At 38.0% G+C, this 14,251-nt stretch overlaps 2 protein-coding genes across 5 annotated transcripts in view; one reads left to right on the forward strand and one right to left on the reverse strand.

The window, feature by feature from the left end:
- The first annotated feature begins 604 nt into the window (after positions 1-604).
- LOC134796005 (ovarian-specific serine/threonine-protein kinase Lok-like) lies at positions 605-5,559 on the forward strand. Its single transcript, XM_063767906.1, has 9 exons — positions 605-830; positions 1,037-1,166; positions 1,271-1,407; positions 1,796-1,920; positions 2,263-2,388; positions 2,743-2,946; positions 3,569-3,777; positions 3,926-4,127; positions 4,503-5,559. The coding sequence occupies exons 1-9, from the start codon at positions 659-661 to the stop codon at positions 4,773-4,775; spliced, it is 1,578 nt and encodes a 525-aa protein (XP_063623976.1). The 5' UTR covers positions 605-658; the 3' UTR covers positions 4,776-5,559.
- A 750-nt stretch (positions 5,560-6,309) lies between these two features.
- LOC134796032 (protein spinster) overlaps positions 6,310-14,251 on the reverse strand; it is a 44,704-nt gene continuing 36,762 nt past the window's right edge. For 2 of the 4 annotated variants that reach the window (XM_063767948.1, XM_063767950.1), the window contains exons 4-9: positions 13,763-13,963; positions 12,329-12,463; positions 11,672-11,933; positions 8,940-9,038; positions 8,363-8,552; positions 6,310-7,214 (exon numbers count right to left, since the gene is read on the reverse strand). In XM_063767948.1, the coding sequence (XP_063624018.1) occupies positions 7,150-7,214; positions 8,363-8,552; positions 8,940-9,038; positions 11,672-11,933; positions 12,329-12,463; positions 13,763-13,963 (952 nt within the window). In that variant the 3' untranslated portion in view covers positions 6,310-7,149. Of the gene's footprint in view, positions 7,215-7,806; positions 7,834-8,362; positions 8,553-8,939; positions 9,039-10,327; positions 10,590-11,671; positions 11,934-12,328; positions 12,464-13,762; positions 13,964-14,251 lie in introns of all 4 variants that reach the window. The other 2 variants (XM_063767949.1, XM_063767947.1) reach the window with 2 other exon arrangements.

Here is a 14,251-nt window from a genome sequence, read left to right on the forward strand (position 1 = left end):
ACCTGTCACGCCTAATTTTTTTTAAATTGGTCGCTGTTTATGTACTGACCGAAATGGCTTGACAGACTATACCACTGGGATTTTTCTTAAAGCCGTAACAGACTACCGCACCGCGACCTTGATGCGCTCAAAATATCTTTTTCTCGCTCTAACTTATAGCCGCGTCCTTAACGCACATACGGCGCCCACCTTACTACTATCGATACGTGCGGTAGTCTGTTACGGCTTTTCTTTGGCTTATAGCCGTAACCGACTACCGCACCGCACCGCCACCTTGGTGCGCCGCACCCATAAGTGAGAGCGAAAAAGAGATATCTGTTACGGCTATTAGATAAGCCGCAAGCTTTATGGAGCCCTTAAAAGATCTTCAAGGCACAGACAAATTTTAATTTAAAGGAGTATTTTTGATCCGGTTCTGTGAATGAAGTCGATTCGTATTGCCAACATCGAGAATATCTAATAATCTGTCATCCATAATATCTTGGCGCGCCGCCTGTCGTATCGAGCTTTGTTGTTTTGGCTATAATCTGTGGCAAAGTTTTTACCGGTGACCGCTTTTGTCTTTTGAAGTTTTTTCAATGCCTCGACGCTAAACTTTTCTAATTTAGTATAAGTGCTTTAGTTACAATAGGAACTGGGTTTCAACGTATTTTTTAGAATGGGTGAAGAAAGCCAGGCGACACAAACGCAAACCCAGAATTCGCAGATAGAATGGAGTCAACCTACCACTCCAAGTAGCATACCGACAATATGGGGTAGACTTTATTCGACAAAACTTTCATTGAAAGGCAAGCTGTGCTGGAAAGCTTCTAGTTACCCCGAATACTATGGTAAGTGACCAATTTTTAAAAATAATGATATCAATTTATGCTACTTAAGTACCTATCTATATTAACCAGTACATACCTACTCACCAACTTAACCTTGTTAATTTTTGTTATATTTACTTCATGGGTTTTTACTGTTGAGTGATAATAAAACAAAATATCCCTTCATTTCTATTACTTTGTCATTAAGGAAATCTTAAATTGTACAGATCTCATACAGCCAGAGTTCAACCTGGGAAGGGCTCTTTCATGCACATTCGTTATGAAGAAAGATATAATTAAGGAAGATATCATAAAAAATATTAGCAAGCAGCATTTTATGATAAGAAGAGACATGGCGTAAGTAATGCTTAAAAAATAATTATATCCTCCGTGTTTTTATAACAATTATAATAATTATCCTTTGAAACACATTATTCTTATGAATTTATTTTGATCTCCAGGGAGCCCCTTAGCCCAGCTATTATAACAGACCTGTCCTACAATGGCACTTTTTTAAATGGTGAAAAGATTGGCAAAGGCAACAGCAGAGTCTTAGATGACAATGATGAAATATCTGTGACCCATCCTGCTGTAAAAAGTACGCATTTTTATTTTATTTGTTTTTTATATTTTATTTTACATGTTTTGTCCAGCAAAGCATAAGAATTGATGCTTGAGTACTAATTATATTAATACTTATTTATGTAGAAATGGGCAAATTGGGGACTATTGGTGCTTTTCATCTGCCTACCTGAAACAGCATTTAACTGACATTATCTTCCAGGGTTTACTATACAGTATAGGGATTTAAAGAAAGCATTGTAATGTTTTTAAAGGGGTTGGCTACACACTTGTGACATCCTTGCAGTTGTAAGCCAACAAATGTTAGACCAGCCATCCTGTTGACAGTAGTACAAATCTCCCATGCTACAATCTTCATAGCTTTTATGAACCAACCTATATCAACTTAAATATTTATTTTTCAGTTTTTATTTTCAAAGACTTATTGAAGGAACAGGATAAAGTGCCTACCGAAATTTCACAGAAATACTATATCTCAAGGATACTTGGCCAAGGAGCTTGTGGGCTAGTCAAGTTAGTGTATGACAAGGTAGGGTTGGCAACAAATATGTTTATAATGTGGATTTACAATTAATAGAGTTAGACCAAGCTAAATTGGCAGCATATTGATATAGCCCTGGCGGTCTAGCATAAGTTGCATTCTCGCCCGCGAGTCCATACTTGAAGTCGCGCTTGATGTGTGGAGTCGCGCGCGAGAACGCAACTCATGCTAGACCACCAGACAGTGCAAGTGTTGTTTAATCGTCTTAATTTCATAGAAGTTTGATGTTTAAAAATAACACTCGCACAGTCTGGGCTATTAAAATCGCTGCCAACTTAGCTTGGTCTAAACTCTAACTACCTACTTATTTCTGATTTATACATATTTCAGACAAAATGCACCAAGCATGCTATGAAAATCATTAAAAAAAGCAGAATGACTAATGGACAAGTTAATAATCTGAATAATCCAGAGAAAATCAGGAATGAAATAAATATTATGACTGCGTTGAGGCATGTAAGTATGAACTGTAATTTAAATCATATTATAAACTAGCTTCTGCTCACGGCTTTGTTTGTGTGGTATGATGATGATCATTGATAAAAACTACCTTATGTCCTAGGGCCTCAAACTATCTCCGTACCAAATTTCACCTAAATCGGTTCAGTTGTTTAAGCGTGAAGACGGAACAGACAGATGCGAGTTACTTTCACATCTATATGAGTGAATTGTTACATCATTTATTGTTCATATAATAATGAATCTATTATCTTAGCACATTGCACGAATTGTCCTTCTTTCTGCACATTATTTATGGTTTATTTAAGTACTTGGTCTGTTACTAGCGTTGTACGTGTATTTTGATTTCAGCCATGTATAATATCTACGGAAGCAGTGTATGACTCGCGTGAAGCCGTATACATCATCCTGGAGCTCATGCAAGGCGGTGAACTGTTCGACAGGATCACTAAACATGGACGTCTGTCAGAAAAGCTGACAAGATTCCTGTTCAGGCAGATGGTGCTGGCTGTCAAGTATCTGCACTCTCAGGGCATCACTCACAGAGATCTTAAAGTATATATTTATTTAACTAGTAGTCGTAAAATAGTAAATCTAACAAAGTGAACACTGTCTTCACAGATGTTGTGTTTTTAGGGTTCCGTACCCAAAGGGTAAAACGGGACCCTATTACTAAGACTTCGCTGTCCGTCCGTCCGTCCGTCCGTCCGTCCGTCTGTCTGTCACCAGGCTGTATCTCACGAACCGTTGAAATTTTCACAGATGATGTATTTCTGTTGCCGCTATAACAACAAATACTAAAAACAGAATAAAATAAAGATTTAAATGGGGCTCCCATACAACAAACGTGATTTTTGACCAAAGTTAAGCAACGTCGGGAGTGGTCAGTACTTGGATGGGTGACCGTTTTTTTTTAGCTTTTTTTTCGTTTTTTTTTTTTGCATTATGGTACGGAACCCTTCGTGCGCGAGTCCGACTCGCACTTGCCCGGTTTTTTTTAATCAAGTTTCTCAATATCTCTAACATCTTGCTTATTTTATAAATTATACCGATTTTTTAATTTAATCTGAATTTTTTACTCGGCAGTTTATCTCAGTCACTCAGCAATTTGTACATACACATATACCTACTTATATTATCATTTATTAGATAGTGATACCAATTTATTTGTTTTCAGCCTGAGAATGTGCTATTAGAGAGCAAAGATGACGAGACACTGGTGAAAATCAGTGATTTTGGCCTGAGCAAGTTTGTTGGCGAGGACAGCTTCATGAAGACCATGTGTGGAACGCCACTTTATTTGGCTCCAGAAGTATTAAAGGCTAACGGAAGAGGATACGGGCCTGAAGTTGATGTCTGGAGTCTGGGTGTAATTTTTTTCGTTTGGTAATTATAACATTTACAAGTTTTTTAATTGTCAAATACTATAAAAGCAAAAAAATAATTCTCGTGTTCATAACATGAAACAGGAAATAGTAAGAATTGCCTGTTAACTATAGTTGACAATATTGTATTTATCGTTCTTATTTTTCAGCCTTGCAGGGTACTTGCCTTTTTCAGCGGACTATTCAGACATGTCTCTTCGAGACCAGATAGTAACGGGCCGATTTCGCTTCTCCGCGGCCCACTGGGAAGGCATCAGTCTCCGGGCCAAACAACTTATGAAGAAAATGCTGACCGTCCCAGTTGAAAGGAGAATAACGCTTGACCAAATTCTGAGGCATAGCTGGATGCAGGTAAAACTTTTTTTAAACCTATTGGTCTAAAAATGTACAAATACAATAACTACAATGATTAATTTAGTACAGTCCCCATCAGATATATCGGAGCGGCCAAGGTGTTCACAATATCTGAACACGCACTCTAACGCCTTGACAATAGAGGCGTGTTCAGATATTTGTGAGCGCCTTGACCGCTCCGATATATCTGATGACTGTACAAATATGAAAGGTTTTTCTTTAAATATTCGCAATAAATTAGCATATAACATTAGTTACTATTGCCACGTGCCATAGAGAAAAATATTACTATATTTCTCTATGCCACAACCACATTACTTCATAGTGTGCCACAACTGGCAAAACTTTGACTTAGTCCCTATTTGTTCACAGGATGTTGAAGTTATAAATAGAGTTGACAGGCTACTGATTCAATCTGTTCAAGTGAGGCAATTCAGCCAGCTTTCCGTCTCCTCAATGAACTCTGACGAAGAGAACAACAGTAACGCAGACAACGTAACTGTCATAAGACTAGTGGCTAAAGGGAAGCGCGGTCTGAGCGACAGTTTCAGCAGTTCATGTGAACCTATCCCAAAGAAACTGAGGATACAACTGTCATCCATGGATGACGACACTAGCTCAGCTAATAGTTTGAGCAGCCCATGAACCTAAGGTCTGATAGTATGTAAGTTTACCCTAGGTCACCAGTGCTCTCTTGTTAGGGAACATCTCCATACTACATGACCCATTTTTCACATTTTTTTCCTCCCTCGGTGACCAACTCGTCCAACTTCTTTTCACGTAGTAACTAACTCAAACGTATATAAACTATAAACGTACGACTTTAATATTTTTACAGTACATATGGTGGTACTTTACCGAATTTAGTGCAGTAGCTAGCACTATACGTGTATATGTCGAAAATTTAAAGGGACATATGTACTGTAAAACGTACATTACACGTGCAAAAAGGTAATTCGCAACTCGTGTCGATTTAAAACACTCCCTTCGGTCGTGTTTCAATTTATCGCCAATCGTTGCGAATTTCCTACTTTTCGCCTACGTATCGTAATGTACATACTATTTTGCAAACGGAGGGGTATAGAAAAAAAAAATGGCTTCATGTTCCCTTACCAGACTGCAGTGGTTAATGATGATTATTGTGATGTGTCTACCTCGTGAATTACTTATTACCTTTATATTGTTTGAAAATGTTTTAATTACATGTTGTATTGAATCGGGGCCTTTGAGTTTTATGACGTTTGTTTACTAATTGTTAAAACCATTGCAAGCAAGTGTGAAATATCTAAATGCAAGAAAACACAGCAAAGGCCCTTAAATCTGTTTTTATATTTGTTGATATGATTGATTCTTATCCAATTAATATGCTAAGTAATTAATAAGTGATTTTTTGTATCAATAACAAGCAACATTGTTATTATTGTCTAAATGTTTTATTGTTGTTTTAGTGTTGTCTGACATAAGTGTTTAATTACAAAGTGTTCATTGTGATGTTTATAGAATTCTACATATACTGGGTGTCCAGTAATTAATTTATAACCTAACCACCGACAGTGCACTTTAGGACAGAAAACGGACTTGAAAGGTCTACCTAGTAAAAGTTTCATGGTTTTCGAGATAATCTAACTTTTCTTTCTTTGTTTGTCGGTGGTTAGGTTATCCATTAATTATTGGACACCCAGTATATATTTTTTCACACGCCTTAAGTTTAAGGGATTATTCCCACCTATCACCACTACTTTATTTATAGATCCTGGTAATGGCTGGGATTTTTTTCGGGAGAATTATTCGGGTTTTAAGACCCGAGAATATGTCGTGCATCTCAATGTATACTTTGTATTTTATGTGTATAATAATTATTATTTGATTTTAATACGTGAATGACGCCAGAGTGAAATGACGGCGAAATGATTCCGCCTTTAAACCACCGACATTGTGCCATTTTATTATCATGTTACATGTTGAAATAATTAGTGAGTGCCGTCAAATGCTATGACTAATGAAAACAGAGCTACTTTGACAATGCGACAGTTTTATTTTTTTGTTGCGTTGATTTATTTTGCGTAGTTACATAATTAGGCAAAAATAACGATATTTAGCGTTGAAAGTTGTTCGCGACAGTCGTCATTAGTCATCTCATTATACGATGACTTTTCTGCTTTATCCAATTAAAATGCGATTATAAAAAATAAATTATTTTTATTTTCTTCATTCCGCAAATTTACGATATTTACAAAAAACGATTTCAGTATTACATAGTAGTTAATTTAGACATTACGATAAATTAGTTCAATACATTTCAGTCTTGCCATTCAATACAGTTTAACCTTGATCTAGTTGGTACCCACGATCTATAAATAAATTATAAGTAAAACAATAATCACACCTACGGCCAATAGATTAATACCCACATATTTCATTAATTAAATGAGCCGATTGTAGGTAAAATTGAATTTAACGTTAAAACTGTTTTGAGTGTACAAAAATATCTAATTATTAATATGGTCTCATTCCAAATAAATTATCGAATAAATTAGGAACATAATAATTGCAAATTTAACATAGACAATATGGAATAATCAAACTATTATTAATTTAATTTAATAAAAGAGTAACAAATGAGGTAATTATTTACCAACGGCAAAATCATGAAAAGTCTTCATTTGCTTGAGAATCAATACATTTCATTGAATATGTTGGTGATTCTAATATATCTTACATCCAGTCCCTCTTTTGCAACCAGCATGATTAAAATGCGCATTATAAATAGATCACTATCTAGAGTTGATCTTGTGATGCCTATTTGAACCTACATAATTATATATTACAATATCTCACACTAGTCTAGTCACACCACCGTATTTTGCCTATTCAAAATACCAAACAAATCAGTCTTTACAACGGCGAAATCAAACTTTGATTTCAAGCGCCTCAGTGAGTAATGCACGACTCTGCTCACAATCAGTACGAGTACACCCACAGATCTAATTCAATGTCTTAAGGTCACTTAGGAATTAATCTATTCGCCTGCCGCGTGTTCTTGGGCATTGCTATGTGAGGGCTCCGCACTTTGGGCTTCTGCTTCTGAAAAAGAAATACACTTTTGAAATATACAAACCTTATGGAAAAAATATTAGTTATAAGAAAATGTTATTATATAAATAAAGAAGTCTGCTGTGGATAGAGCCATCCCCGGTTTAGTTTGAAACATTACGTTAAATGTTATTTTAATATAGGTACGAGTATTATGGTGGTATTTCACCTGTCCAATTTCTTTGTACAATGTCAGTGCGTCTCACTCTCTAATTAACCGTTTGAACGCCACAGACGGCAATTAACGTCAACGCAAAATCGTGACAACAACGCCAAAGACGGCATTTGACGTCGATCGTTTTTGATGAAAATCTACTGAAAACCACCCCACTTTTAGGTTGGCATTATTTATTCACAAAACTAAATTTTACCCCCGTGGCGTCAGTGGCACGGCAAATGGATGCGCCGTTTGGCGTTCAAAAGGTTGAAGCAAAATGTGAGACGCAATACATATTGGACAAAGAAATTGGATAGGTGAAAGGCCACCCATAGGTAGCCTATTAAAAGAACAGTCACAAAGAGACATAACAGTAACACAGCGAAATCGTGCACAGAAAGCGGTCTAATGAGTTGATCAACTCACCACTACGCTAAACTATTTTTGAAGCAACTGAAACAATGTGAAAGAAAGACTCACAACAAAACGTAATAAACAAAAGTAAGTTAAGTTACATAACACAAAAAGTTATAACGATAAGTAGATCATTATTTTTGTTAGTCTTGTTTTGTCTCAATGCGACTAAGAAAAACTGCAACCTTCTTGAAAGACTGATAAATAGCAAAAACTAAGTAAGTAATGTTTTTTAGCCAGTCTTGTCTTAATGCGGCTAGGCAAGTATCACTTGAATATCGAAGAGAGATTACTTAATAAAAAAAAATATGGTTGTCTGTAAAGTCGGTTTACGGACGATCATTTTGCGTAATAACGTCATAAGAAAACATTATACCATTACATTACGTAACGTTACCCTGGAGATCTGTCCACAACGTGACACTTTCGTGCATGCTACCGGTGTTCATCGATTTATAAGACGTTATCACGTCAAAAAAACAAAAGCGTCAATGACTACTTGATACCTACTGCAAACTAAGTCTCAAAATCAAACATAATACATATAATACATGAATTGTTAACTTACCAGCGATCGCTCTGTCGACTTTTAACTTGTCCCTGACGATGTAAATGGACGTCAGTAGGAAGAATACTCCTCCGATGACTTCCACGAAACACGTAACGAACAGCGCGTATTGCAACGCTCTGAACTGCACGCTAGTGCTCGGTGACTCTAGTGGCATTGTGCCTAATGATTTTTTCAATGATTCCGATATCTGAAATAAAATTAAACGGCCTTTTAAGTCCTCATACTGATACGCTTAGGTATATGAATATACTCTTATTTCATTACTGTCATGTTTTTATTATGAACTATCTCAGATCTACAATCACGAACTAAATATTCCAATAAACTGTCATAATATAATGTTGTAGCACCCATTTTAATGCTCTGATGCGATCCAGACATTTGGCACCACAAAGTTTGGACGGAACACTAAAAACCGTAGGATCGTTCAACAGATTTATGTATGTACATATTCACAGATTCACTCGATACAAGTTTTGAAAAATAATTTACGTGAACTCTGCAAAAAATGACTTCCTGGAAACCGTTTTTGCAGTTAATAATATTATTTTTGAGCGTTAAAAATGAAACTTACCACTCCAACTAAATAGGGACTGCCCGCATCCCCGAACATGTGTGATATCAGGATCTGGAACGCTTCCGCAGTAGACCGCCGTGGAGGCACCACGACATACTGAAAACATAATGTAGCGGTCAATTACGGCAACTTTTAAAGAAATGGAACATACATGTATTCCTACTAAACTCAGTGGCGGATTTGCCCTAAGGCCCAGTAGGCCTGGGACTAGGACGGCCAGATATTAGAGGCGGCTAGAGCGGCTAGTACTTACTACGGGGCCTAGGGTGGCCAAGACTGCAAATCCGCCACTGACTTAATTAGTTTACTAACAAAGCATAAAGGACACATACCTACAACGCCAAAACAATTACTTAATTAATATTTCCTTTGTTCATGCATAAGACTTTCTGATCTGATGTAAGAAGAGGGGTGTATTATTTATAATGAGATCGATCATTCTGTTATATAAAAATGTCTTGACGAAAACGTTATCTTTATGCGTAGCTAATAATCATTTGCATATAATTATGTATCACAAATTCTATTCACACGCGTTGATATCAGCGCCATCTATGTAACATGGTCAACATTACTAATATCAAACGTGCAAAACGCAAGCAAGTTGCGTATGTAGTACTAGCATTAGCCAATAGATGTCACTATTTTTGAATAAAATGAAATCAGTCCACTCAGCCCTGTTGTCTGTTATAGAAAAATATTCCAATGAATATAACTTTCTAAATGATTAATATTGATATCTATCATTAGATTATCACAACCGGGCAACAGTGGGCCGATACGGCTTTTAATGAGTGACTGATTCAATTTTACGCATGCAACCCAAAGCAAATAAACTACAAGTATACATATAGAAACCCGATACACTACACATATTTACTTCATGCACCCATTTACCACGATTCCAACTAAATTACTACACTACAAACTCAAAACAACCAAAATGTAATAAGCATCCAAATGTAGCCTTTATTGTACTAATTGGGGAACTGACACCTGACAATGTCAATAAAGGTCGTCGAATAACATTCAAAGTATTTAACATTTGTCAAATTTAATAAACAATTGATAATAATTTAGTCCCTATCTGTCATTTTGAAATTTCTGTATGTTAGAAAGAGAAATAATTTAAAAGAGGCTTGTAAGAGTTTAGATTTTTTATGAATAAGGGGGTAAAATATTCGGCGGCAGATAAAATGTCAATCCGGGCACTGTTTTTCATTAATTTTATATTTTTAATAATCTGGATTGCTTTTTATTTATCGAGGGCCATATGATAGGCAACAGATACTCGTCGGCCTTACCGTTTATCGAACCGTCAGGTGACAATCGTCGTATTAGTAAAATAAGGGCATTATTGGGGCCCATCGAGAAGCCAAGCTTACCAGCGACATATCGGCCACTATTGCCCAGTTGAGATTCAAGAAGACCTCGCCGATAAACATGGCGACGAAGGGTCCGTAGAAATAGTGTTCGCAGAGTACGAGGCCGAGGGTCATGGCCGGCGCGGAGAGGAGGAGGCCGACGCCGCAGATGACGGCGTGCGAGCGCGGGTAGCGCTTCACCAGCGCCGCGCCCAGCCACGCGCCCAGCGGCACGCCCAGCAGGCCCGACGTCATCGTGATCCCGCCGAAGATTAGCGACACCCTTCGTGCAATATGGCGAGGTCAACACATGCCGAGGATACGGGTGGTTACTGCCCCGTGTTGGTGGTAGGTACGTTACTTTTGCGACTCGTTTAGTTTCATAATTGTTGGCTCCCGATCCGGACCAGACTTATTTAATTCACGATAGCGAATTATTTTTAATTTAAAAGTAATGTCACATCACATTATATTGAAAAGGACATATATCTATAATACAGCTTTTGACGTCAAGATTTTACTGGAAGTTTAATAAGTGGCAAAAATAATGTACTAAATATTTAACGTGGCTTTTGAACATACCAAATTTAGTATATTGATTATTGGTATTATCAATAAACATCTTGATTTTTTGTTCAATAGCCCTGCAATATCACATTTTCAAATTTATAGTTTGATAGTATACATGCCACCATTGTGTTTATTAATAAATATTAAAATTTGAATTATAATACATAATCATATTTATGCCTTAGTCACAATATCATGTGGTGAAAATATACGATCTTATAAATAAAATAAGATTATAATTATTTATAAGCGGCATTCTCTGTAAACAGCGCATGGATGACGATGGGGTCATGACATGAAATAAGACGGGTCGTATTCATTGGAATATTTTTCTTGACGTACTTATAGGCCGGTGGACGATTTCTGCTTTAAATGCTTGCACCATACGAAACTTAGCGCCCGCATGCAAATGCAAGTCTAGTGGGATTTCTGCTACAATTAATTCATTGTATGAAAACGGTTTTGCATATTTTTTAACATGGTAAATAGACTTCTAACCACAATTACTTTTATTAATGGTAATATAAATGGCACAATTAACGCGGTTCCATTAATCATTCGACCGTCAGTCGATACGTCATCAGCGATTCGACGTCGATAATCAACGATTTCACACAACATTGTGGTGCTTGTGTGAAATTGTCCTGATATATACGAAAATTAACTAATTTTTCGAGTTCCATCTAGAAAGTTTTTGTTACAAGTCTGTTTACCAAAAAATACAAAGACGCGGCTCATAAAAAACAACTTATAAAAGTAGCAAAAAACCGTAATTTAAAGTCAGAAAACGCTCACCAATATAATATCGGCCACGATGGACCACGTCAGGTTGAGCGTGATCATCCCGAGGAACATGAGCAGGTAGGCGGTGGCCTCGTGCGCGCTCACGCTCACCAGCGCGAGGTAGACGAGCGGCGCGGAGGCGAGCAGCGCGAACCCGCAGATGAGCGGGTCCGAGTCCTGCGCGCGCGCGCGCAGCCGCTGCGCCAGCGCCGCGCCCAGCGGCACGCCCAGCGCGCCCGCGAACATGCCCACTAGCCCGAACTTGTACGACACGCTGCCGTGCCAAATCATCGATTATAGCGGAAGCCAATTGTAGATTATCTAGCTAAGAATGCTTTAATCGTTATCATGTTAAATAGTTGAGTGTGTATTCTCAGCTTTCTTCTACGATTAGCTAGCCGGAAGAAGTCTCCTCGTAAATAGCTTGAAAAAAAATTCTACCCGTGTTGTACAATTTTTGCCCAGTTAAATTTTTAACTAAATGTATCACTGAATTGAATTACTCGAGTAATGCGAAAAAAATCCAACCCATAAAATTGTCGGTAAATGAATGTTTTTTTTTTATGACGAATTGTTTTTAGTTGAATCCTTTCCCCACTGCGACCGAATTTAGTCTGTAGGTATTCGTATGCCAATGGTACACTGAAACATTTTATATATAATTCTCACCTCTCTAGAGTGATGTCTTGCATGTTCGGTTGCAGAGTGAGCCCTAGAAAGATGAACTGCGGGCCCCACCACGCGAGCGCTCCCGTCACGAACGCGACGCATGTGAACGCTAACGTCGACAGCATAAACGACGGGCTGGAATGGCGATGACAACGGTTATTGCAAAGATTTTCAAACTTAATGACAACCCAAGATCGCCAATAAAAGTTGCAAGCAAAAATTATGAGTCCCAGAACCAAAAGCCAATAAACGAAGTGTGACGAAGAAGTTTTAAAACACCTAGATCAGAATTGGACCGTACGAGCGAAACGTATGTACTAATAAAATTACCGTACTGTAATCGTATGTCCTGTACGACTACCTACACTAATTTAATTATTGTCCATTACGAGATTCAATTGGAATTTTATATAATTGACATTGTCAGGGTCAAAGTGATCTAATTCAATTTACGAGTATCAGACTGTTGAAGTGTTCACCCACACCTTTAATTCTAACTTTTAGTGTTGACAAGCAAACCAAAGATTAGGGGGTATTCTTACGTACTTCTGAAGCCATAGGTAATTTAAGTTCCCATCGGCACACAAACCTCCTCAAGGTTTTGCCCACGATGGGTCTTGTAATAATAATAACCTACTGTAATTTGCTTATTATTCAATAAAAAAAAAGTAGCTCTTTCTTTTTCTATACGAGTATTAACATAACATTCTGCACGACCAATTGATGACACATAGCTGCCATTTTTTGTCAACTTTCCGCCTACGTTAGCATAGCGGTCTCAGTCATAACTCGTAGCGCTACAGTGAGGTCAGTGAGGTATTTTATATCTTATACTCGTAGATCCGTTTGCCAACCAGATATAAATAAAATAAAAAATAAATAAATAAATAAATAAATATTAGGGGACATCTTACACAGATCAAACCTAGCCCCAAACTAAGCAAAGCTTGTACTATGGGTACTAGGCGACGATATACATACTTGTATAGATAAATACATACTTATATACATAGAAAACAACCATGACTCAGGAACAAATATTAGTGTTCATCACACAAATAAATGCCCTTACTGGGATTCGAACCCAGGACCATCGGCTTAGCAGACAGGGTCACTATCCACTAGACCAGACCGGTCGTCAACGAACGTGGACGTTCTTTCACTTAGCAAATTGTAGGTCGAGTCATCTGGCCATTCGTAAACCTGACTAATATAATTATTTTCGGTGATTTTGCTTAATCATAAACCTATGTCTGAACGACTAAACGCTATTCGGAGTCTGAACCTATAGGTGCAGATAGTTAATTCCTAATATACTAGTGCGTCAGCCCGCCCTGTAGGATGTGGTTTTAATGTGCTATCTTCGGCCACGCGATGAGCACCACCGCTACGCCGCCATTATTCATTTATATATATTTATTATTTAATACTTACTTCCTAACAAGCGAGCGTATATCAGCCTTGTAGGACGTGGCTTTGATGTGGCTGTCTTCTGCCTGGCCGCGCTCGGGATCCGTCATGACCCACGCGATGAGCGCCACGGCGACCGCGCCCAGGAACGGGGTCACTCGGAGACCCCAGCGCCAGTTGTGCGCCGCCGCACCTGCCACGGATCCCACTATGTAACCGAGGCCGCTGGAATAGAAGAAATTTTGTGTAAATACATCTTAGAAGAATATAGAAATAAGTACAGTATCACTACACCTTATAAAACAAAGTTTTATAAGGCGTGGCCCCGCCGCGTCTGTCTATTCTGTTTATGTGTTTGTATGTTTGTTTGTTGTCCGCAGTGAGTTCGACAAAAAGCGAGCTTAAGGCTCGGCCGCCAGCCTCATTTTCCTACAATTATATAGGTGGTGTGCTGACGTGCCCAAAATGCGCTCGAGTATTTAGCAAGAAGATAGGGTACGTGAGCTACGTAAG

Source organism: Cydia splendana, chromosome 13 (genome assembly GCF_910591565.1).
Source record: "Cydia splendana chromosome 13, ilCydSple1.2, whole genome shotgun sequence".
Taxonomy (NCBI): Eukaryota; Metazoa; Arthropoda; class Insecta; order Lepidoptera; family Tortricidae; genus Cydia; species Cydia splendana.